The sequence below is a fragment of the Anthonomus grandis genome, chromosome 15 (assembly GCF_022605725.1).
Source record: "Anthonomus grandis grandis chromosome 15, icAntGran1.3, whole genome shotgun sequence".
In the NCBI taxonomy this organism is placed as follows: Eukaryota; Metazoa; Arthropoda; class Insecta; order Coleoptera; family Curculionidae; genus Anthonomus; species Anthonomus grandis.
The window spans coordinates 21,804,592-21,822,419 of record NC_065560.1 but is presented as its reverse complement, the minus strand read 5'-3'; the positions used below and the strand labels follow the sequence as shown (position 1 = coordinate 21,822,419).

At 35.3% G+C, this 17,828-nt stretch overlaps 1 protein-coding gene across 3 annotated transcripts in view; it reads right to left on the bottom strand.

The window, feature by feature from the left end:
* The window catches only part of LOC126744869 (uncharacterized), a 539,903-nt gene that overhangs the window by 21,805 nt on the left and 500,270 nt on the right, over positions 1-17,828 (bottom strand). For all 3 annotated transcript variants that reach the window (XM_050452434.1, XM_050452435.1, XM_050452436.1), the window contains one exon: positions 11,459-11,819. In XM_050452434.1, coding sequence (XP_050308391.1) covers positions 11,459-11,819 — 361 coding nt within the window. The remainder of the gene's footprint in view (positions 1-11,458; positions 11,820-17,828) is intronic.

Below are 17,828 nucleotides of genomic sequence, written 5' to 3'. Positions count from 1 at the left end.
TCAACGGTTTCATCCTCCTCACAGCACCATCGGCATTCCGGGTTGTCCGCAATACCGATAGTTTGGAGATGGCTTCTTAAGTGTGAGTGACCGGTTAAAAGACCTGTCACTAGCCGAATTTCGCATCTTTTTAGGCGTAGTAGATTTTTGGTGAGACAGGCAGAGGGCCCACCTATGTACGCTTGGGCCTGTCTCATACCAGGGGACTCAGTCCATCTTCGGTGGGTCCACTTGTCCAGCAGACCCTTCATTGATGCGACCGCAACGCATTTGGCGATACCAACTATGGGTTCCGGCCCCATCGGCACATTCGCGGATAATTTGTACTTTTTCAGCGATTTTCTGGCAAATATTAAATACAACGACGTAATTTTAGAATAATAATAAGTTAACATAGAAACTGGTGCAAACCGCAACTCGATATCTTATTTTATTCCGAAATTATAAATTAAAATGTTTTTGAACAATGAAATCTGTCGCCGCGCTGGCATTATTGCTTCACATAGTCAATAGTAAGCTTTGGAAACAAATAAATTTGATAAATATTTTCGGGGCCATGATAAAACGTTTATGATCGATGTCAAATGTAACGTCGAAGACAGATTTTGAAATCATTTAAGTTTTTAACAATGCCAAACGTACCTAGCAGTGTATTTTGAGTTAATGCAAAATGCACGCATTGCAGCCCGTATATATGCCCAAAGATAACCTGACAGAAGACACTATAATCATAGAGTCTTTACCGGTTTACCAAAATCTATATACATTGCTGAACTTATTCGCGGCATTCGTCGCCGACGAGGCATCATTTAGCAGTGATGGTGGTGTAAACCTGCATAATTTGCATTATTGGGCAGAACAAAATCCCTGTCGGATTTGCGAGACTCAACACCATGGCAGATGGACTGTAAACGTGTGGTGCGGAATTATTGGCGGAAAAATTATTGGTCCTTTCTTTTTCAACCAAACACTTTCTGGAAATGTGTATTTAATTTATTTGCAAAATGATCTCCCGGTTACTGGAAGATGTTGATTTGGAAACAAGAGGGCAAATAATTTTCCAACATGATGGTTGCCCTGCACATTTTGCAGTTCAAGTTCGTCAATACTTAACTAGACAGTATCGTTTGTGGATAGGAAGAGGAAGTATTTTTCCTTGGCCTGCTCGATCCCCAGATCTGACTGTTCTAGATTTTTATCTATGGGGAAGGATTAAAGATTTAGTTTTTGTCACCCCACCCAAAACACACAACAACATGCAGGACCAAATACGCAATGCAATAAATTCCTTACCCACAGCATAAATCCAGACAGCGGGTCTGTCAACGGCGCAACGACTTCGACTGTGTATTGAAAATGAAGGAAAACAGTTTGAGCATCTATTATATAGTCTTGAGACACCATTAAAAATATAAAACAATTTATTTATTACAAAAATTTGAGTTTTATTTTTATTGTTCAAAAACAGTTTAATTAATAATTTCGGAATAAAATAAGATATGGAGTTGCGGTTTGCGCCAGTTTTTATGTTTTTTCATGCTCTTTTAGCTTAAGTAAAAAAAATTATATCGCTATATTTAATATTTGCCAGAAAATCGCTGAAAAAGTCCAAAATAACACAAACCGCCCTCTAGCGCTCAACAAAACAACTAAGTCGGCTAAGTAATTATACCGCATATAAGCCTGATAATTATTCTTGAAAACAAAAGTAAGCTCGTTAAAATTGGTTAGGCCAATCAAAAGTTATCAACAATTTTAGATATAAATATTCAACCCTTCCTCCACCTATTATTTGACAGATAAGAAAAAAAAGTTTAAAATAAAAAATGTTGAGAATTTATAATACTTTTAAATGGCAGCTTTCTTTTTTAGGATTTACTTTGAATATTTTCAATAAACCAATTTTTTCTATTTCAATGTTGTGTTACGCCCCCTGGCGGTCACCGTACGAACTTATAAATCATTTCTAACGATTTCTCTTTACCGCTTTTATAAGAAATATTTTTTTCCCTCTGCTGTGGGATGACTAGTTACTGAGATATGGCCGGCAACCTCTCTTAGTTGTACACCCGGTACATACATTACCGAAACGTCGACAATAATAAAATCTAAAACTTGAGTTTTAGATTTTTGTGGGGCAAATCCACATCCAAGACTCATCGCTCTACTCAGTATTTTTTTAATGATCCTGTCTGTTAATACATTTTACAGACATTTTGATACCATTGGTAATCCATGCATTTGTGTTCCTTTTAATTCTTTAAACTTAAACTTTCTTAATGAAGTTTTTCAAGAAAAGTTAAGCCGCATAGCTCTTAGAACATTGCTCTAAGCACAAAAATAACATCTTCAAAGCAAAAAAAAAATATTAACATTCTTATTCCTAAAACCGTTTCTAAAAAATTTGAAATGGCAACACCGCAAGCAAAAGCTAATGTCATCTTGCGAAATGTCATCTTGACAAACGGCTTTATGTCTACATTCGGCATTTGTGAAGTTCTGTGTTTTTTCTATAGTTTTTGATTGAAAAAGGAATAAGGTTGAGACATTTCAATGTTTTTGTGTTTCTGTTCAATTCAACTGTTACGATAGTAAAAAACTTGTGCCGCCCATGAGAAAATATTAGGGCAATTTACGCCGATCTTTGTACTTACTCACTATTAGAATAATGAAAACTTGAAATCTAATAATTATTAAATATTTAATTTCCATAAAAATGCTTTTTATTAGATACCTTTACTCTAATGAAGCGCGTTAAAAAAATGCATAAAGGATTTATAAACGGTTATATTGTTTATAATTCAAAGGATAATCTATTACTAATAAATATTTATTAGGTAAATATTTTTTGACGACGTCACTGGCAAAGATTACTTGTGTCGGCAGAATCAACAATGCGATCGAGCGGCGTACCGATCTTGTTGCCTTTTTTCCTAATATACGTGATCTACATTCATTTAACTTTGAATGTTTACTTCTTTATAGAGTATTTTAGGTCTTATCATATCTTATGAAAAAAATGCTTCATATTTTATTAAAGAAGAACAAGGTGTTGCAAGCAAAGAAACAACCCATAGTTCCAAGGCAATACTAATTGTAGCCTTTCAATGTTCTTCAAGCCAAAAGCTAATTGATTCTTCGAATATTAAAACTAGGTAATGAGCTACATAGCTTTGATTTTTTTCAACCTTTGAACCTTTTTTTTGAGAGTTGTAGCTGATTTTCATTTATAAACCATTGATTGTCAAAGAAACCCTTAGTTTGTTTATTCATATACTTTAACATGTAAAGTACGAAATCTTCCTAGTTATATATCTAAGAGACAGTTATTTCGTCTCTCGATACATTTTTACATTAATAGTATGATGACCCACTGGTAACTTTTTTTTTTACAAACCTCTAGTTTGTTTATCCATACGTAATACATCCTAGTTACGCTAATAATCCACTAGTAATTTTTTCTATAAACCCCTAGTTTTGTTTTGCATTTATTCCTTTTTACACTGAAGTACAGCATTTTAAACTTATGAACCCTGCATGTTTTTACTACGCACTCCTTCCTACTTCTTTTCCGGAGCGTTTTGTTTTTAAAGATACAATTACGGACTTTAGTTATTTTAATGTTAGGTACTACTACTTATAAATTTTCGACTCATTGCATTCGACAAAGGACAACGAAACTTTATGTATGTATCGTTTTTTTTCTTTTTTGTTTAATTTTGATTTTTGTTATATGAGCTTGTACTTAGTTGCATGCATAATTTTGTATTGGAATTGACCCGCTAATAAATAAATAAATAAATACGCCATTGGATTGGTTTGGTTGCTCTGAAAAGTGTTTTGTACGTCTAATAGTTTCCCTGGTACCATTTTTATCAGCGGTCGTTCAGTTGGTTGATCAGGTTGATTTTTCATTTTTTTGTTGGCATTTTCTTTTAAAGTTCATGACGCTGACATTTATAACACAGTTTATACAAGTTAGCGTCAGTAGAAAAATATGAATGCAATAGACAGAGGACTTTTTGAAATCAATCTTAAGAAATTATGGCTGAATTTAAGTGTGATTCCTGTCAAAAGACCATCTTGGAGAAAGAAAAATATAAGCTTCGCTGTAGCGGGGAATGTCGCCGAAATTTTTGCATGTCCTGTACTGGTTTGGATAAGGCCACAACAACGGTACTGTATAATCAAAAGTACCATAACATTAGATTCTTCTGCAATGTTTGTGACTCTCGTAGTTTAAAATACCTTCACGACAAGGTTTCACAGTTACAAAAAGCGCAGATTCCTTTAGACATTCTTGATGCTTTAGGTTCATGTCTCAAAAAGAATACGGATCTCTACCCTGTCATTACAGAACTATATGACATCTTGAGTCAAAATGGTCCCAAATGGAAGGTTTTGTTCGAGAAAATGAATGACATTCACAACTTGCTCACCAATAGTAGATCTGAAAATGGTCAAGAGTCAATGTTTCACTCAATCAGGGATATGAAACAAGAGCTCTTTAACCTGTCTTCACTTCTTTTGGGAAATCACGACGAATCCGTCAAGATCCAGATTCATGATTCCCCCAAACAAGAACTTGCCAAGGAAATGGAAGATTTACGGAAGATTATTAATCAAATGGCCCTTAAAATGGAAAAGTTGACAGTTAAGGAAAAAGAAATCCCTAAATACATTCCAACAATAGCAAAAAGATCCATTTCCATTTCTACAGACCGATCAGGAACCAGAAGTTTCGCCCCCTACAAAAAGAATAACGGTTTCACCTCAGAAAACCATAACTAGGGAAGAATGGCATAACCTAATCGTCTCTAATATTTCTCCTGACTATACGGTAAACCGGCTCGCTCACTACATTAAAGATAAGATCCAGACTAATGGTTTTATTCGATGTTTTCCGTTCACGCAAAACGAAGACAGTGTGAACTCCAGCTTTAAAGTAGGTGTCCAAAACAAGGACCTTTTTAGCCAGCTAAAAGAGACGAACGTATGGCCGGCTGGTGCTGTAGTGGATGGACGAAGGATGGGTCCATTACCACCGTTAAATTCTCCACCGGCAGCTAATAAAACCTTAACTCCCAAACCTGTCTCAAATCAGCTCAGTATGCTTCAAATTGGTTCAGATAAAGATGCGATAGCTGCATCTAAGTCATTTGGGCAAGAAAATGTCAGCTTCAAATTTGTGGAGAAGGCCAACGATGATGATGGACTGCATAATATGGACCCGATGACTCCTCCAGTAGTGCGACTATCCCAAAAATCTGATGCGGAAAATGGACGGTACCTGTTGGCTAGACTGAGAGACCCCACCATCTTAAAAACTCTTAGGCTCTACTTGGCATACCTCTATGACCAGCCTTCCAACGTCTGTCTCGAAGGCTACACCAAGACCAGTGTCAAGCTAATGCTAGCTTCAGAGGGCCTACCTACTAACATAGACTCTCTCCGACGCTTGTATATCCGTTTCCACGACTTTTCCGTCCGAAAAGTCTGTTTACCGTCTATGGAATTGGTGCAGCCGAAGTGGAAGAAGACCTCTCCGCTTTTAGATCCTTCTTTTCTTCAGAAAAAATTTTAAGGCTTCAAAAAATACGAGAAAGTCAATCTAATTATTTTTCCACTGGTTCCTCATCTAGGAACAAACATTTTTAAATAACGTGACGCGACCAGAGGATCAAGCACCCTCTGATAAATCGGATGATAGCAAGCTTAGCGTATTTCTTCTTAACATTCAGTCCTTAAGACACAAAACTAATGAATTATTTCTTTTATTAGAAGAGCTAAATTTTCCAGAAATAGTTGCTATAACCGAACACTGGCTAAACATTGATGAACCTGTTTTTGTTCAAAATTACACTACAATAGCAAGATTTAATAGAAGTAATTTATCTCATGGGGGCACTATGATTATGTCTATAAACAACGATTTTTCACCGGTAACTTGATAACTTTTTATCAGAAAAAGTATTTGAATTTTCCATAGTTTACCATTATATATACGACCTCTATATTATTTGTATATATAGAACACCTGACGCTGACTTACAGACTTTCCTTCAAAAACTACTAAGCTTGCTAGAATCCTTGCCCTTAAAAGGTAAATTAATTTTGTGTGGCGACCTTAATATTGATTTTTCCAGTGTGTGTGCTGCTCAAGAATCTCTTCACTTTATTTTCGCCTCAATGGGTATAATAATGCATATTAACTTTCCTACCAGAATAACTAGAAATAGTTCTAGTACCATCGACTATGTCGTGTCATCTTTTGCTTCTGATCATGAAGCTGTCCTAACTAAATTTTCCATAAATTCTAAAGGCAAAAACACGTTACGTAAATTAGGCCGTGTTTTTGGCAACAATAATTTCTTACAATTCAAGAACTTATGCCAAACGGCTGATTGGGATTTTCTTTCTGACGATATAGATAGTGAATTTTCTAGTTTTATAAAGTCTTTATCAAGTATTGCAGATAAGTCGTTTCCTCTTAGACCTATCAAAATTAAATATCATAAGCCATGGACCACTAAAGGCTTACGTGTTTCTGCAAAAAGCATGCACTCATTATCACACTTGAAAAAATTTACAGACAGCGTATTTTTTCATAACTATGTCAAGCTTTATAGAAAAATGTACCATAAGACTATAAAAGCTGCAAAAGATATTTATTATAATAAAAGGATGATCGAATCAAGTAATGTTGCCAAAGAAACATGGTCTATTGTAAATGAATTAAGAAATAAGACTTCTTCATCTAGCACTATCCCTACTTCACCTGAGGACCTTAATCACTACTTTCTTAATGTAGCTAAAAATCTAATGGCTACCATAACACCTTCTCACGATCCTCGTTTATATCTTCCAAATGAAAATTTACACAGCTTCTTTTTTACCCCCATTGTATCAACAGAGCTTCAAACTACAATTAATGAAATAAAAAACAAATCATCATCTGGTACAGATGGGCTCACTCTCAAAATGTTTTCCAATCTGCCAAATTGCACCTTAATTCATCTAACAAACTTAATTAACAAGTCATTCCAAAATGGAGTCTTAAGACCTACCTGCCTTAAGACTGCAATAATTATTCCTTTGCATAAGGGAGGAGATAAACAACAAGCTTCAAACTATCGCCCAATCGCACTCCTTCCCACTTTATCAAAGATCATTGAACGATTGGTTAAAAAAAGGCTCTTATCGTTTCTGTTTAAATATAAAATTCTTACTCCTCACCAATTTGGATTCTTGCGTAACAAGTGCACAAATGATGCTATGTTTTCTCTCTTTAATAGTGTTTACACCAGTATAAATAATAATCATTCAACAGCAACAATTTTTTGTGATTTCTCCAAGGCTTTTGATTGTGTAAACCATAACATCTTAATTGACAAATTGAATCACTATGGGTTCAGAGGAACGCCCCTTGAGTGGTTTAAATCGTATCTCAGTTACAGAAATCAGATTGTAAAGGTTGATACGACGAAGTCTTCTTGCAAACGAATAGAATGTGGGGTACCTCAAGGTTCAGTCCTGGGCCCTATTTTGTTTCTGATTTTTATAAATGACATGGCCAATCTTAACATCAGTGGCAAAATCTGTCTTTTTGCTGACGATACTAGCTTTACATGGAGCAATCTGGATGCTAGGGCACTACATGCTACTATTTCTAATGACTTAATTACCATTAAATCGTGGTGCGATTCTAATCTTCTGTGCCTAAATGTCTCAAAAACTAAAGTCTTATCATATAAAACTCCTATTCAACCCTTTGTACTTAACAACAGCAGTTTGGACGTTGTAGAATCTGTGAAGTTCTTGGGACTTAATGTTGACTACTCCCTAAAATGGGACTTGCATATTGATGCTAAAATATTGAACTGAATTTTGGCACAGGATATTATGGCATAAAAACACATTTTTTAGATGTTCACCTACTTTTTTTTAGAAACCAGTGGCGTAACTATGACGAATTTTTAATACAATTTTACAAAAAAAATACTACGCCATTGACTTACGAAAAAAATTATGATTTTATCTTAGTTATCAATCAATTATAAACAAAAAATTCCTCCATAACTTTTGCCGTAAATCTTACCGTTTGGGTGTAATCGTTAATTAAAAAAAGTATTTTATGCATAAAATGCATCTTTAAAAATTATAGAAGTAAATCAAGTTAGCTTTGCTCGTTGCCAGAAATTGTTTTTTGTTGTTTTAAACATTATGACACTTGCGTTAGTGATTATTCTTGACAGTTTGTTTTTAGTGCCCTTTGGATCTTAAAACGTCAATTGTACTAGTTAAAAAATGGTAGATTATTCTAATTTGGAAATGACGCAAATGCATTTCCTTTATGGACTTGCCAATGGTAATGCTATGGAGGCGCGGCATTTGTATCAAGAAAGGTATCCTAATCGCGCTGTCCCAGATAGAAGAATATTTATAAACATTCATCGTCGTCTGGCTGAATCTGGCAGTTTTAAGGCTAATTCTGCTGAGGGAAGGCCCCGTACAGTTAGGACACCGGCAGTTGAAGAGGCTGTCCTACATGCAGCGAAGAGGATCCGACCACAAGTACACAAAAAATTGGTATGGTATTGAACATCTGCTACAAGACGGTATGGGAAATTTTAAGGGATTCTTTGTTATATCCTTTTCACATACAAAGGGTTCAGGCAATGCTTCTTAGAGATTATGAACCGCGTATGCAATTTTGTAGATGGTATCTCCAAATAGTAACACAAAATCCTCAATTTGGTGCGAACATCTTGTTTACGGACGAAGATAATTTCTCCAGAAATGGAATAATCAATTTCCATAACAATCATTACTGGGCTCAAGAAAACCCTCATGCGATTACAGAGACACATTTTCAGGAACAATTTTCAATAAACGTTTGGATCGGTATCGTATCCGATCATTTAATTGGACCATCTTTTTTACCAGGACGCCTTAACGGACAGAATTATTGTAATTTTCTCCAAAATGATTTGCCTTTGCTTCTCGAAGATGTTCCTCTTCAGTTACGGCAACAACTTTGGTTTATGCATGATGGTGCTCCAGCCCACTTTAGCATATTGGCTCGTGAGCATTTAAATAGAGTCTACCGAAATAAATGGATAGGCCGTGGAGGACCACAGTTTTGGCCACCTAGATCACCTGCCTTAAATAGCCTAGATTTTTTTACATTGGTTTATCAGACACCAATTGTGACATTAGAAGAACTAAGAAATAGAATTATTGACGGATGTGAAACTATATGAAACACGCCTGGAATTTTCGAAAGAGTTCGTGATTCTATAAGAAGAGCAGAAGCCTGCATAGAGGCAAGAGGTGGTCATTTCCAACATTTGTTGTAAATTATGTATTGTATTTAATTGTTATTGCTTTTTGTTCACCAGTTTGTAAAAAATAGTTTGAAAATAAATATTTAAAAAATATACCTAATAAAAACTGAAGATAAAATCAAACTTAATACAATCAAAAATAATCATTAATGTCAGTGTCATAATGTTTACAACAACAAAAAAACAGTTGCTGGCAACGAGCAAAGCTAACTTGATTTATTTCCATAATTTTTAAAGATGCATTTTATGCATAAAAGACGTTTTTTTAATTAACGATTACACCCAAACGGTAAGATTTACAGCAAAAGTCATGGAGGAATTTTTTGTTTATAATTGATTGATAATTAAGATAAAATCATAATTTTTTTCGTAAGTCAATGGCGTAGTATTTTTTTTGTAAAATTGTATTAAAAATTCATCATAGCTACGCCACTGATTGCTAAAAAAAAGTAGGTGAACATCTAAAAAATGTGTTTTTATGCCATAATATCCTGTGCCAAAATTCAGTTCAATATTTTAAACCATATTTGAAAAATTTATTAAAAACGAAAAAAAAAAAAACTTTAACACCCTGTATCTTAAAAACTAAGCATTTTAGGACCCATGTTTATGTGAACTTTTTGACTTAAAATCGGTCCAGGAATGTCCCTTTTAAATTATGACATACCTTTAAGTAACACCCTGTATAAAAAATTAAGTTCAGCATGTTTTGCCTTAAGATCAGTTTCCAGGGAATTAAGTTTTCAAACATCAAGAACAGTTTATTATGCCCTTTTTGAGTCACATCTACGTTACGCCCTTCCATTCTGGAGCACATGCGGTGTGACTCAATTTGAGCGCATCTTTAAACTCCAAAAGAGAGCAGTTCGGTATCTGCTTGGACTTAATAGCAGAGCTCACTGTCAAGAAATCTTTAAAAAATATAAGATACTTACTCTTCCCTCTTTAATCATATTGGAATCTATTTGCTTAGTACGCAAACATAAGTCAAAAATGCCAAGTAGGCCGTCTCACAATTATTTACTTCGCAACGCAGTGCATGATCTTTATCTGCAAACCCCTCGGTCCGAGTTAGTAAAAAGCTCTATTCTATACAGAGCCAAAAAGATGCATAATCAATTGCCTTTGGAAATTAAATCAATTACTTCTTTTCCTCGATTTCATAATGCTTTGAAGGCATACTTTCTGGAAAAAGCCTTGTACGCAGTGGAGGATTTTTTTCTAGGATAACTTTTTGGGTATCACACACACACTGGCTCTTTTTATGTCTTAAAATAGAGAATATATTAGTTTTTTTTTTCTTTAGTAAATGAATTGCACTTTTTGTGTTTAATTAATTTACTGTTATTGACTATTGTATTTATTTCTATTGACATTTTATACATCGTGATGTATATTGACCAGGTACATTGTTTTTGTACAGTTTTGCATGTATTTATTTTGTTTGTATATTTATTTTTATTTTGTGTGTTTTGTTTTGTTTTTGTATGTTTTTTTTTATTAGCTTTGTCTACAAAATTTTGTAATTTTCTGACAATAAAGCATATGATTGATCGATTGATCAACTTTTCAAGGAGTATTAACTTTTTACCGAAAGTAGACTTGGTCCGTGTGATATCGGTGTCTTATTGTGCCCGATTGTCCTATATAAACAGCAGGAAAGTCTGCACATTGTAAATGAAACACAGTAAAATTTGATGAATACGCCTTATTGGGTTATTCAGTTAATTAACTTGTTTAGGTCTGACGATACTTTGTATAAAGCGAAACATGTAACTCACCTGTTATAAATTTTACTTTTCTTAGAGATTTTCTTGAAACCGAGACTTCGTATTTTATTTTAATTATCAATGATCGAAACTTTTAATCTGTATCGACATATTTTGTTATAAAAGGAACATAATCTGATATATAAATAATTGGCAATAGGCTTAAACTTTTAGATCTCGGTAATTGCAACTACACAAGCAACTATCACTAACTAAAGCTTATAGACCCAGAACTAACATTTTAGCCAATTACTGATATATTATTAGGGCTACAATAAGCAAATTGCCTTTAAAAGAAGCCTCTAAACCATGAAGCAAGCAAATAAAACTAAGTTCACCTACCGTCATCCTCCTCTCCGTCAAACAACATATGTCTCGTATCCATAACAAGCATCATATCATTCGTTCTTTTCTGCATCATTCTACCATAATGCTTCGCAGCCATATTATGGTCCTGTTTCATCTTCTGATCCATATATTGCATTCCAGGTTCTTCATATGTCATATGACCGATATTTTGTTGCTTTCGATTGTAGCGCATCTGATGGGCACTCGTGATGTCTGTAAACTCTTGCTTCATTGCAACGAATTCTTCTTTCGTGGAACTCGATGCCTGGCTGATTTTTCGCCACTCTTGGTCCGATTGAGTGTTGGGTGGGTCCAAAAGATCCGGTTCGCTACTCGATACACAGTGAACCATGGCCTAATACAATAAATATATGTTAGATTGATCAAAGTTAATGAAAAGACGTCTACTCTAGGAATTTTGATTGGTATTGTGGGAATTGATTTTGTTGTAGCAATATAAACTTATTTCCCGAAAAACTGACAAGCGTTTAAGGGGTAGTAGGAAACATCAAAATAGCATTAATGTTTAGTAAATATATCCTCAAATAAACCTTTTCATAACAAATTCTAAAAATAGAATAACAAGCAGAACTCAACAAACGCAATATTAAGGGCCTATATACAGGGTGTGCCGAAATTACATCGCAATATTTTACCAGCCGCATCTTTGTCTAAAAATAAGACAAAAACTTCATATACAGAAATCTTAAAAAGTGCAACGTTCTCATGTTACAGGGTGTTTTATAATTCCTATTGAAGATGGTTTTTTGTTAATATTTTCAAAACGCCTGACCAAATTTTTCGTATACTACCTACTGTTGTTGTTACTAATTGATTTTATAACATTTTATACTAAAATTTATACAGGGTCGATTAAAATTTGTGGTCAGCAAGGTTAAAAATGTCAAAACTTTTTTTCCTAGCTACTTTCTAATAATTTTAGCAATTAAATCGAAAAGAATCAATATTTTTAATTAAAAAAGGTGCTCTTGTCTTATTTCAATAGGAGCGCCCGTTTTTGAAATAATCAAACACAAATGTTTTGCAATTTACAATCATAAAGTATTTTTGATCACGTTTAATAAAATTAAAAGGTATGTTGCAAATCATCAGGTATAAACACACTCTGACATACGACTATTACAAATACTAAAGTTTTCTTTGTTTAAGATTTTATTTCAAAATTGGAAATAATTGAGAAAAATTAAAACAATTAACTTTTTGGCTAAAAAAAACTGAAAATACCAAACAAAACAAGGAAACAAAAGAAAACAAATTATAGAAAATGTTCGAAGTCAATTGTCAACAAGCACTGCCAACTACTATTTTTTATTTTATACATAGTTACCTTTTCAATACCAAGTCATGGTTTACTTAAAACTTAATAATTATTTTTCTTGAAACCGGAGGCTTCTAACGAAATAAGACAAGAGTACCTTTTTTATGTAAAAATGTTGGTTCAATAATTATTTATTTATTTATTTATTTTGCAGTTTATTTCCAACAGGCAAAGCCCAGTTACAGGAAAATCTACAATTAATGTTTTGAAAGTGTAAAAAAGTATTAAATTACTATAAATTAAATAACAAAAAGAAAGAAAAATAAGGAAAACTTAAATTACTATAGTAACATCATATATATATCAAAATTAAAGGAGATGTAAATTAACATTAGAATGAACAAAGAAAGGGATTCATGGGACAAGGGAAAAAAGGAAGAGAAAAGGAATTATGGTAACTGTTGGTTTGTCAGAGACAAAACTAGATCCTTTATGGAGCATACAAATATGTCACAGGTTGATGATACTGAATTAAAAATTCTGCACATTTAATATACGGGATCCTGAAACCTAATGTTAGTTCTGGCGCGATCTAAAGCAAAAGTGATATTTGCTCTAGAAGCAAATCGTGGTACATGAAATAGAATATCGTTCAAGAGAGGAGGAGAATTTATTTGATTATTGACCAACTTTCATAAGAATGCTACAAAATGAATTGTTCTCCTCATGGCCAGAGTTTGCAGATTAAATCTACCTAACATCAGATCATGATGATGTCCCCTAACAGGATATATTCCATCCTCACGAAACATAAGAAACTTTAAAACCCTTCTCTGAACACTCTCGATGTAGCCAACATGGCATTCATAGAAAGGACACCACACCAAGGAACCGTATTCCAGTCTTGATCTAACAAAGGAAAAGTACAATAGTTTTATTGAGTTTGAGTTGTTAAAGAGTCGGCTATTTCGAATGACAAAACCCAGAAGTTTCGACGAGGAGGTCACTGTCTGTTCAATATGTGGCACAAATGTGAGCCTATCGTCGAATACAACCCCTAGATCTTTAATAGAAGTACTTCTACAGAGGATTTGATTGTCTATATTGTAATTAAACAAAACAGGATCCTTGGTTCGGTGAAAGGAGATCACACAGCATTTCGAGATATTAAGACATAACTGATTTCGACTGCACCACCCCCTAATTAGGTCCAAGTTACTCTGTAAGAACAAGCAGTCCAAGATACTATTGATACACCAGAATATTTTCAGATCATCAGCATAAGCTAGTCTAAGTGGGTGGACCTAACGGAGCGCCGACCATCGCTCTGACCATAGCATTGCACCATAGCTCTGCTCGCCATAAAAAATAAATACACACTGTTAAATCTGTGTGGCAACATTGGAGCGCCGACCATCGCTCCGCGCATAGGTCGGAGCTAACGTCTCTACATCGTACCAGGGTAAAAATCGAGCTTCGTATTTTTTACACCCTCGACCGGAGAACGTCGCGTTAAATCGCTGCCATCGCTTAACATGGATAAAGAAAAGTTAATCGTGCTTGTTTTTGCTCGAGAGCCTATTTGGAACAAAATAGACAAAAATCATCATAACTGCATTATTCTTTAAAAAATGTGGAATGAAATAGCAAATGAGTGTGATGTGCCAGGTAAGTAAAACAATTTTTTTTTAAACTACCAGTTTATAATTTGGTTCTGTTGCATAAAATAAGTTTTAAAATTTTGTCGTACAAATTTTGCCTCATCGTTGTATTTTTGTATTTTGATACCTTTTATATACGTACCACTTTTTAGCACTAGAACTCAAAATAATATCTTCTTCATCTGATGAAGAGGAGGTTAAAAAATCCATGTTTATGCGACGCTTGTTTACGCCAAACTTGTGTAAAAATGCGATGCTCCGAACCTCGATGTGACCACTGCGGCGCATGGGTCGGAGCGAGGGTCGGACCAATGGTCGAGGAGGCTTTGCTATGGTCGAGGATCAATGATCCCCGTTATGTCCACACCCTAAGGCAGGAAATCAGTTCTATAAGATCATTAATATAAAAGATAAAAAGAAGTGGACCGAGATTGGATCCCTGTGGGACTCCAGAAGGTGAAACAAAGGTATTAGATCTGCAACCTTCCACCTCAACAAACTGTAGACGGTCAATAAGGTATGACGAAAGCAACGAAATTAGCCTTTCTGAGAAGTTGAATTGCTTGTTCAATTTTTCCAGCAGAATGCTATGATTTATCTGATCAAAAGCCTTACTGAAATCAGTATACACCACATCAACCTGACTTTTTCTATCGAGGGCTGAAGAAATAAAATAAGTCACATTACAGAGGTTAGTGATGCACGACCTTTTAGGAATAAAAGCGTGCCGATCTATAGAGAGTAGTGATTGAACTTGGGGAAGAATTCTGTTATAAACAATAGTTTCAAATGTTTTGGAAAAATTGCAAAGTATGGAGATAGGTCGGTAGTTGTCGATTCTGTTTATATCGTCTTTTTTGTGAATTGGTATTACTTTAGCACATTTCCAGACGCCTGGAAATTTGCCAGTTTTCAAAATAAGGTTAAAAATATGACATAAAGGCTGACCAAGGACAAACATGCCACAAAACTTGGAACACCATCTGAACCGGCTGTCAACTTGTTTTTTAGCCTCCGACTAGCAGCAATAATTTCCTCAGTGGTAATTGATGGAAGAATGTCAATGAGATCTGAGGAATTAGAAGGAGGATAGGTTTCTGCGAGGTTGATTGGGTCTTTATAGGCATTCTAAAAAAGTTTGGCAAAAGCTGGCACAATATTTTCTGTTCCTTGAAAAGAATTACCATTGGCATCGCACATGATAGACGGAAGTGAAGAGTGACCTTTCTTAGCTCTGACAAAAGACCAAAACGATGAGGGATCAGTGACAATGTTCTCCTCGGCTTGGGTCACAAATGAGTTATAGGCCTCACGGGCTTGAGATTTTACTGTCTGACGAAGCCTGTTGTATCTGGAAAAATTAAATTCAGTTGGAGAGGATCTATAATCACGATATGCTTTTTCCTTCTTAAAGATATTAGAAATAATTTGTTTTGAAAACCACACTGGAAATCGCCGTCGTCTTCGTTGTTTTAAAGGTGCTGAAGCAGCAAAAGCTGAATCAAGTTTTCTGTAAAGTTCCTTGCAAGCGCTGTCAACGTCAGAAGACTGCAAGACGGACAACCAGTCTGCATCAAGCAATAAATTATACATGAGTGGAACGTCTGGTTTTCTAAAGTTAAACTGCTGTAGATTATTTGAACTTATAGAAGGATTATATTTATAAGGCGAAGCCGATTTAAAAGAAATTGTCAAAGCAGGATGATGCAAATCTTCGTCAATAAGCGGTGATATACTTTTGATGACACTGACGTCGAAATTTGAAAAAACCAAGTCAAGAAGCCTATTATTAACATTTGGAATATTGTTAAACTGCTTAAGACCAAGGATCTCGCATAGGTTGGTCAAAAGCTTGCACTTGACACTGCTAGCTTCGGTTGTCTGATAAGACGGAACTTTAAAATCTCCAACAATCATATCGCATCTTGTGTGGACCAGATCCAGTGACATAATTGTTTCACACAAGGTCTCAAAGTCTCTCTCGGTTGTGCAAGGAGGGACATAGATTACAAATACATAAAAATACAAAATAACCATAAGTGAGCTTACAACCTAAAATATCTATAAGTGGTGTGGAGTTAAAGATGTCTTCCAAGTTAACCCTCTCTAGGTGGTTGTTGTGAGAAGCAGCCACCACCATGAGTAGCGGCCACTCTATCCAGCTGTCTGTCAGATCTGAGCATTCTAAATGTTTCTGGACACAATTCAGAGTCGAGAATATCTGGTTGAAGGCACGTTTCGGTGAAGGCAATGATGTCAAAGTCGCACACGGAGATCCCTGTATAAAGCTTATCAGTCTTGGTGCGGAGGCCACGTACATTTTGATAACAAAGACGTAGGCGGTGTGAAGTGCTGGAAGGATTTAGTTTTTTGTGGCGATGACAGGCCTGCCATTGTCAAACTTGATGTACAGATTTGTTTCTCCATTGGATCGCCGATGCTCAAGTACGTCCTTGACCTTTTGCAGATCACTCCTCTGACTAGGAGTGAGGTCAGACTCAACGTAAACCGCCTTAGCAGAGCTAAACCTCCTCCGGTTCTTTAGTACATTGGTTACATCAGAATTGTTTGATCGAACTATCTTGAGACATTTACGACCCTTACTATTTGGTCTGCCCAACTTAATCACTTCTGAGACATGCACTTGCTGGCCAGTAACTGAGTTTAGAAGATTAGATATTTGGGTAATTTCTGAAGTATGTGGTAAGATTTCCATATTAAATAGCATGATATTATTCATTCTCCTCTGTTGATCCGCGACCTCTTGCATTAAATCATTGCTGTCGTTGACCTGGGATTGAGAAGTACTAGGTGGTATATTATTGACTTGCTGTTGGTTATTGTGCAGATCACTCACTTTATCAATAACCTCACTAAATCGGGTGGTCATGTTGGCTTCTAATGAGCTAAGTTTTCCCTCCAAAGATTCAATACGCCTCTGAAGAACCGGGATGAGCTTTAAACCCTCAAGGCAGAGAGTACAAAAATATTCTTCAATTCTATGACTCTGATCTCCGAACTAGTCAGATCTGAACATTCATAATGAAATTGTTGCCTACAGCCATCACAATCGACAAACTTGCATTTATCTGTAAATGCTTTTTCACATTTGCAACACTTCGCCATATTTCTAGAAGCTCTATGGTGTGCAAACAGATTATGTTGGTTAGTCTGTTATGATGTAAGCCAGGCCAAAGGAGAAGAAGAAGAAGAACAGAACTCTAGCCACTCCCAGACATCTGTCCTAGCCGTCAAATGTGTCAGTTCGGTCTGTCATCTGGAATTTGGCGGGAAAAATGTGAAGAAGAAACTGCTGTTTATTTTGTGTTATGAGGTTAATTTTAGGATGGGTTTCCAGAGAACTTTGGTGTGTGTACCAAGAAGAATAACCGAGAAAGGCAATCCAGACTTACTTGGGTTTTAA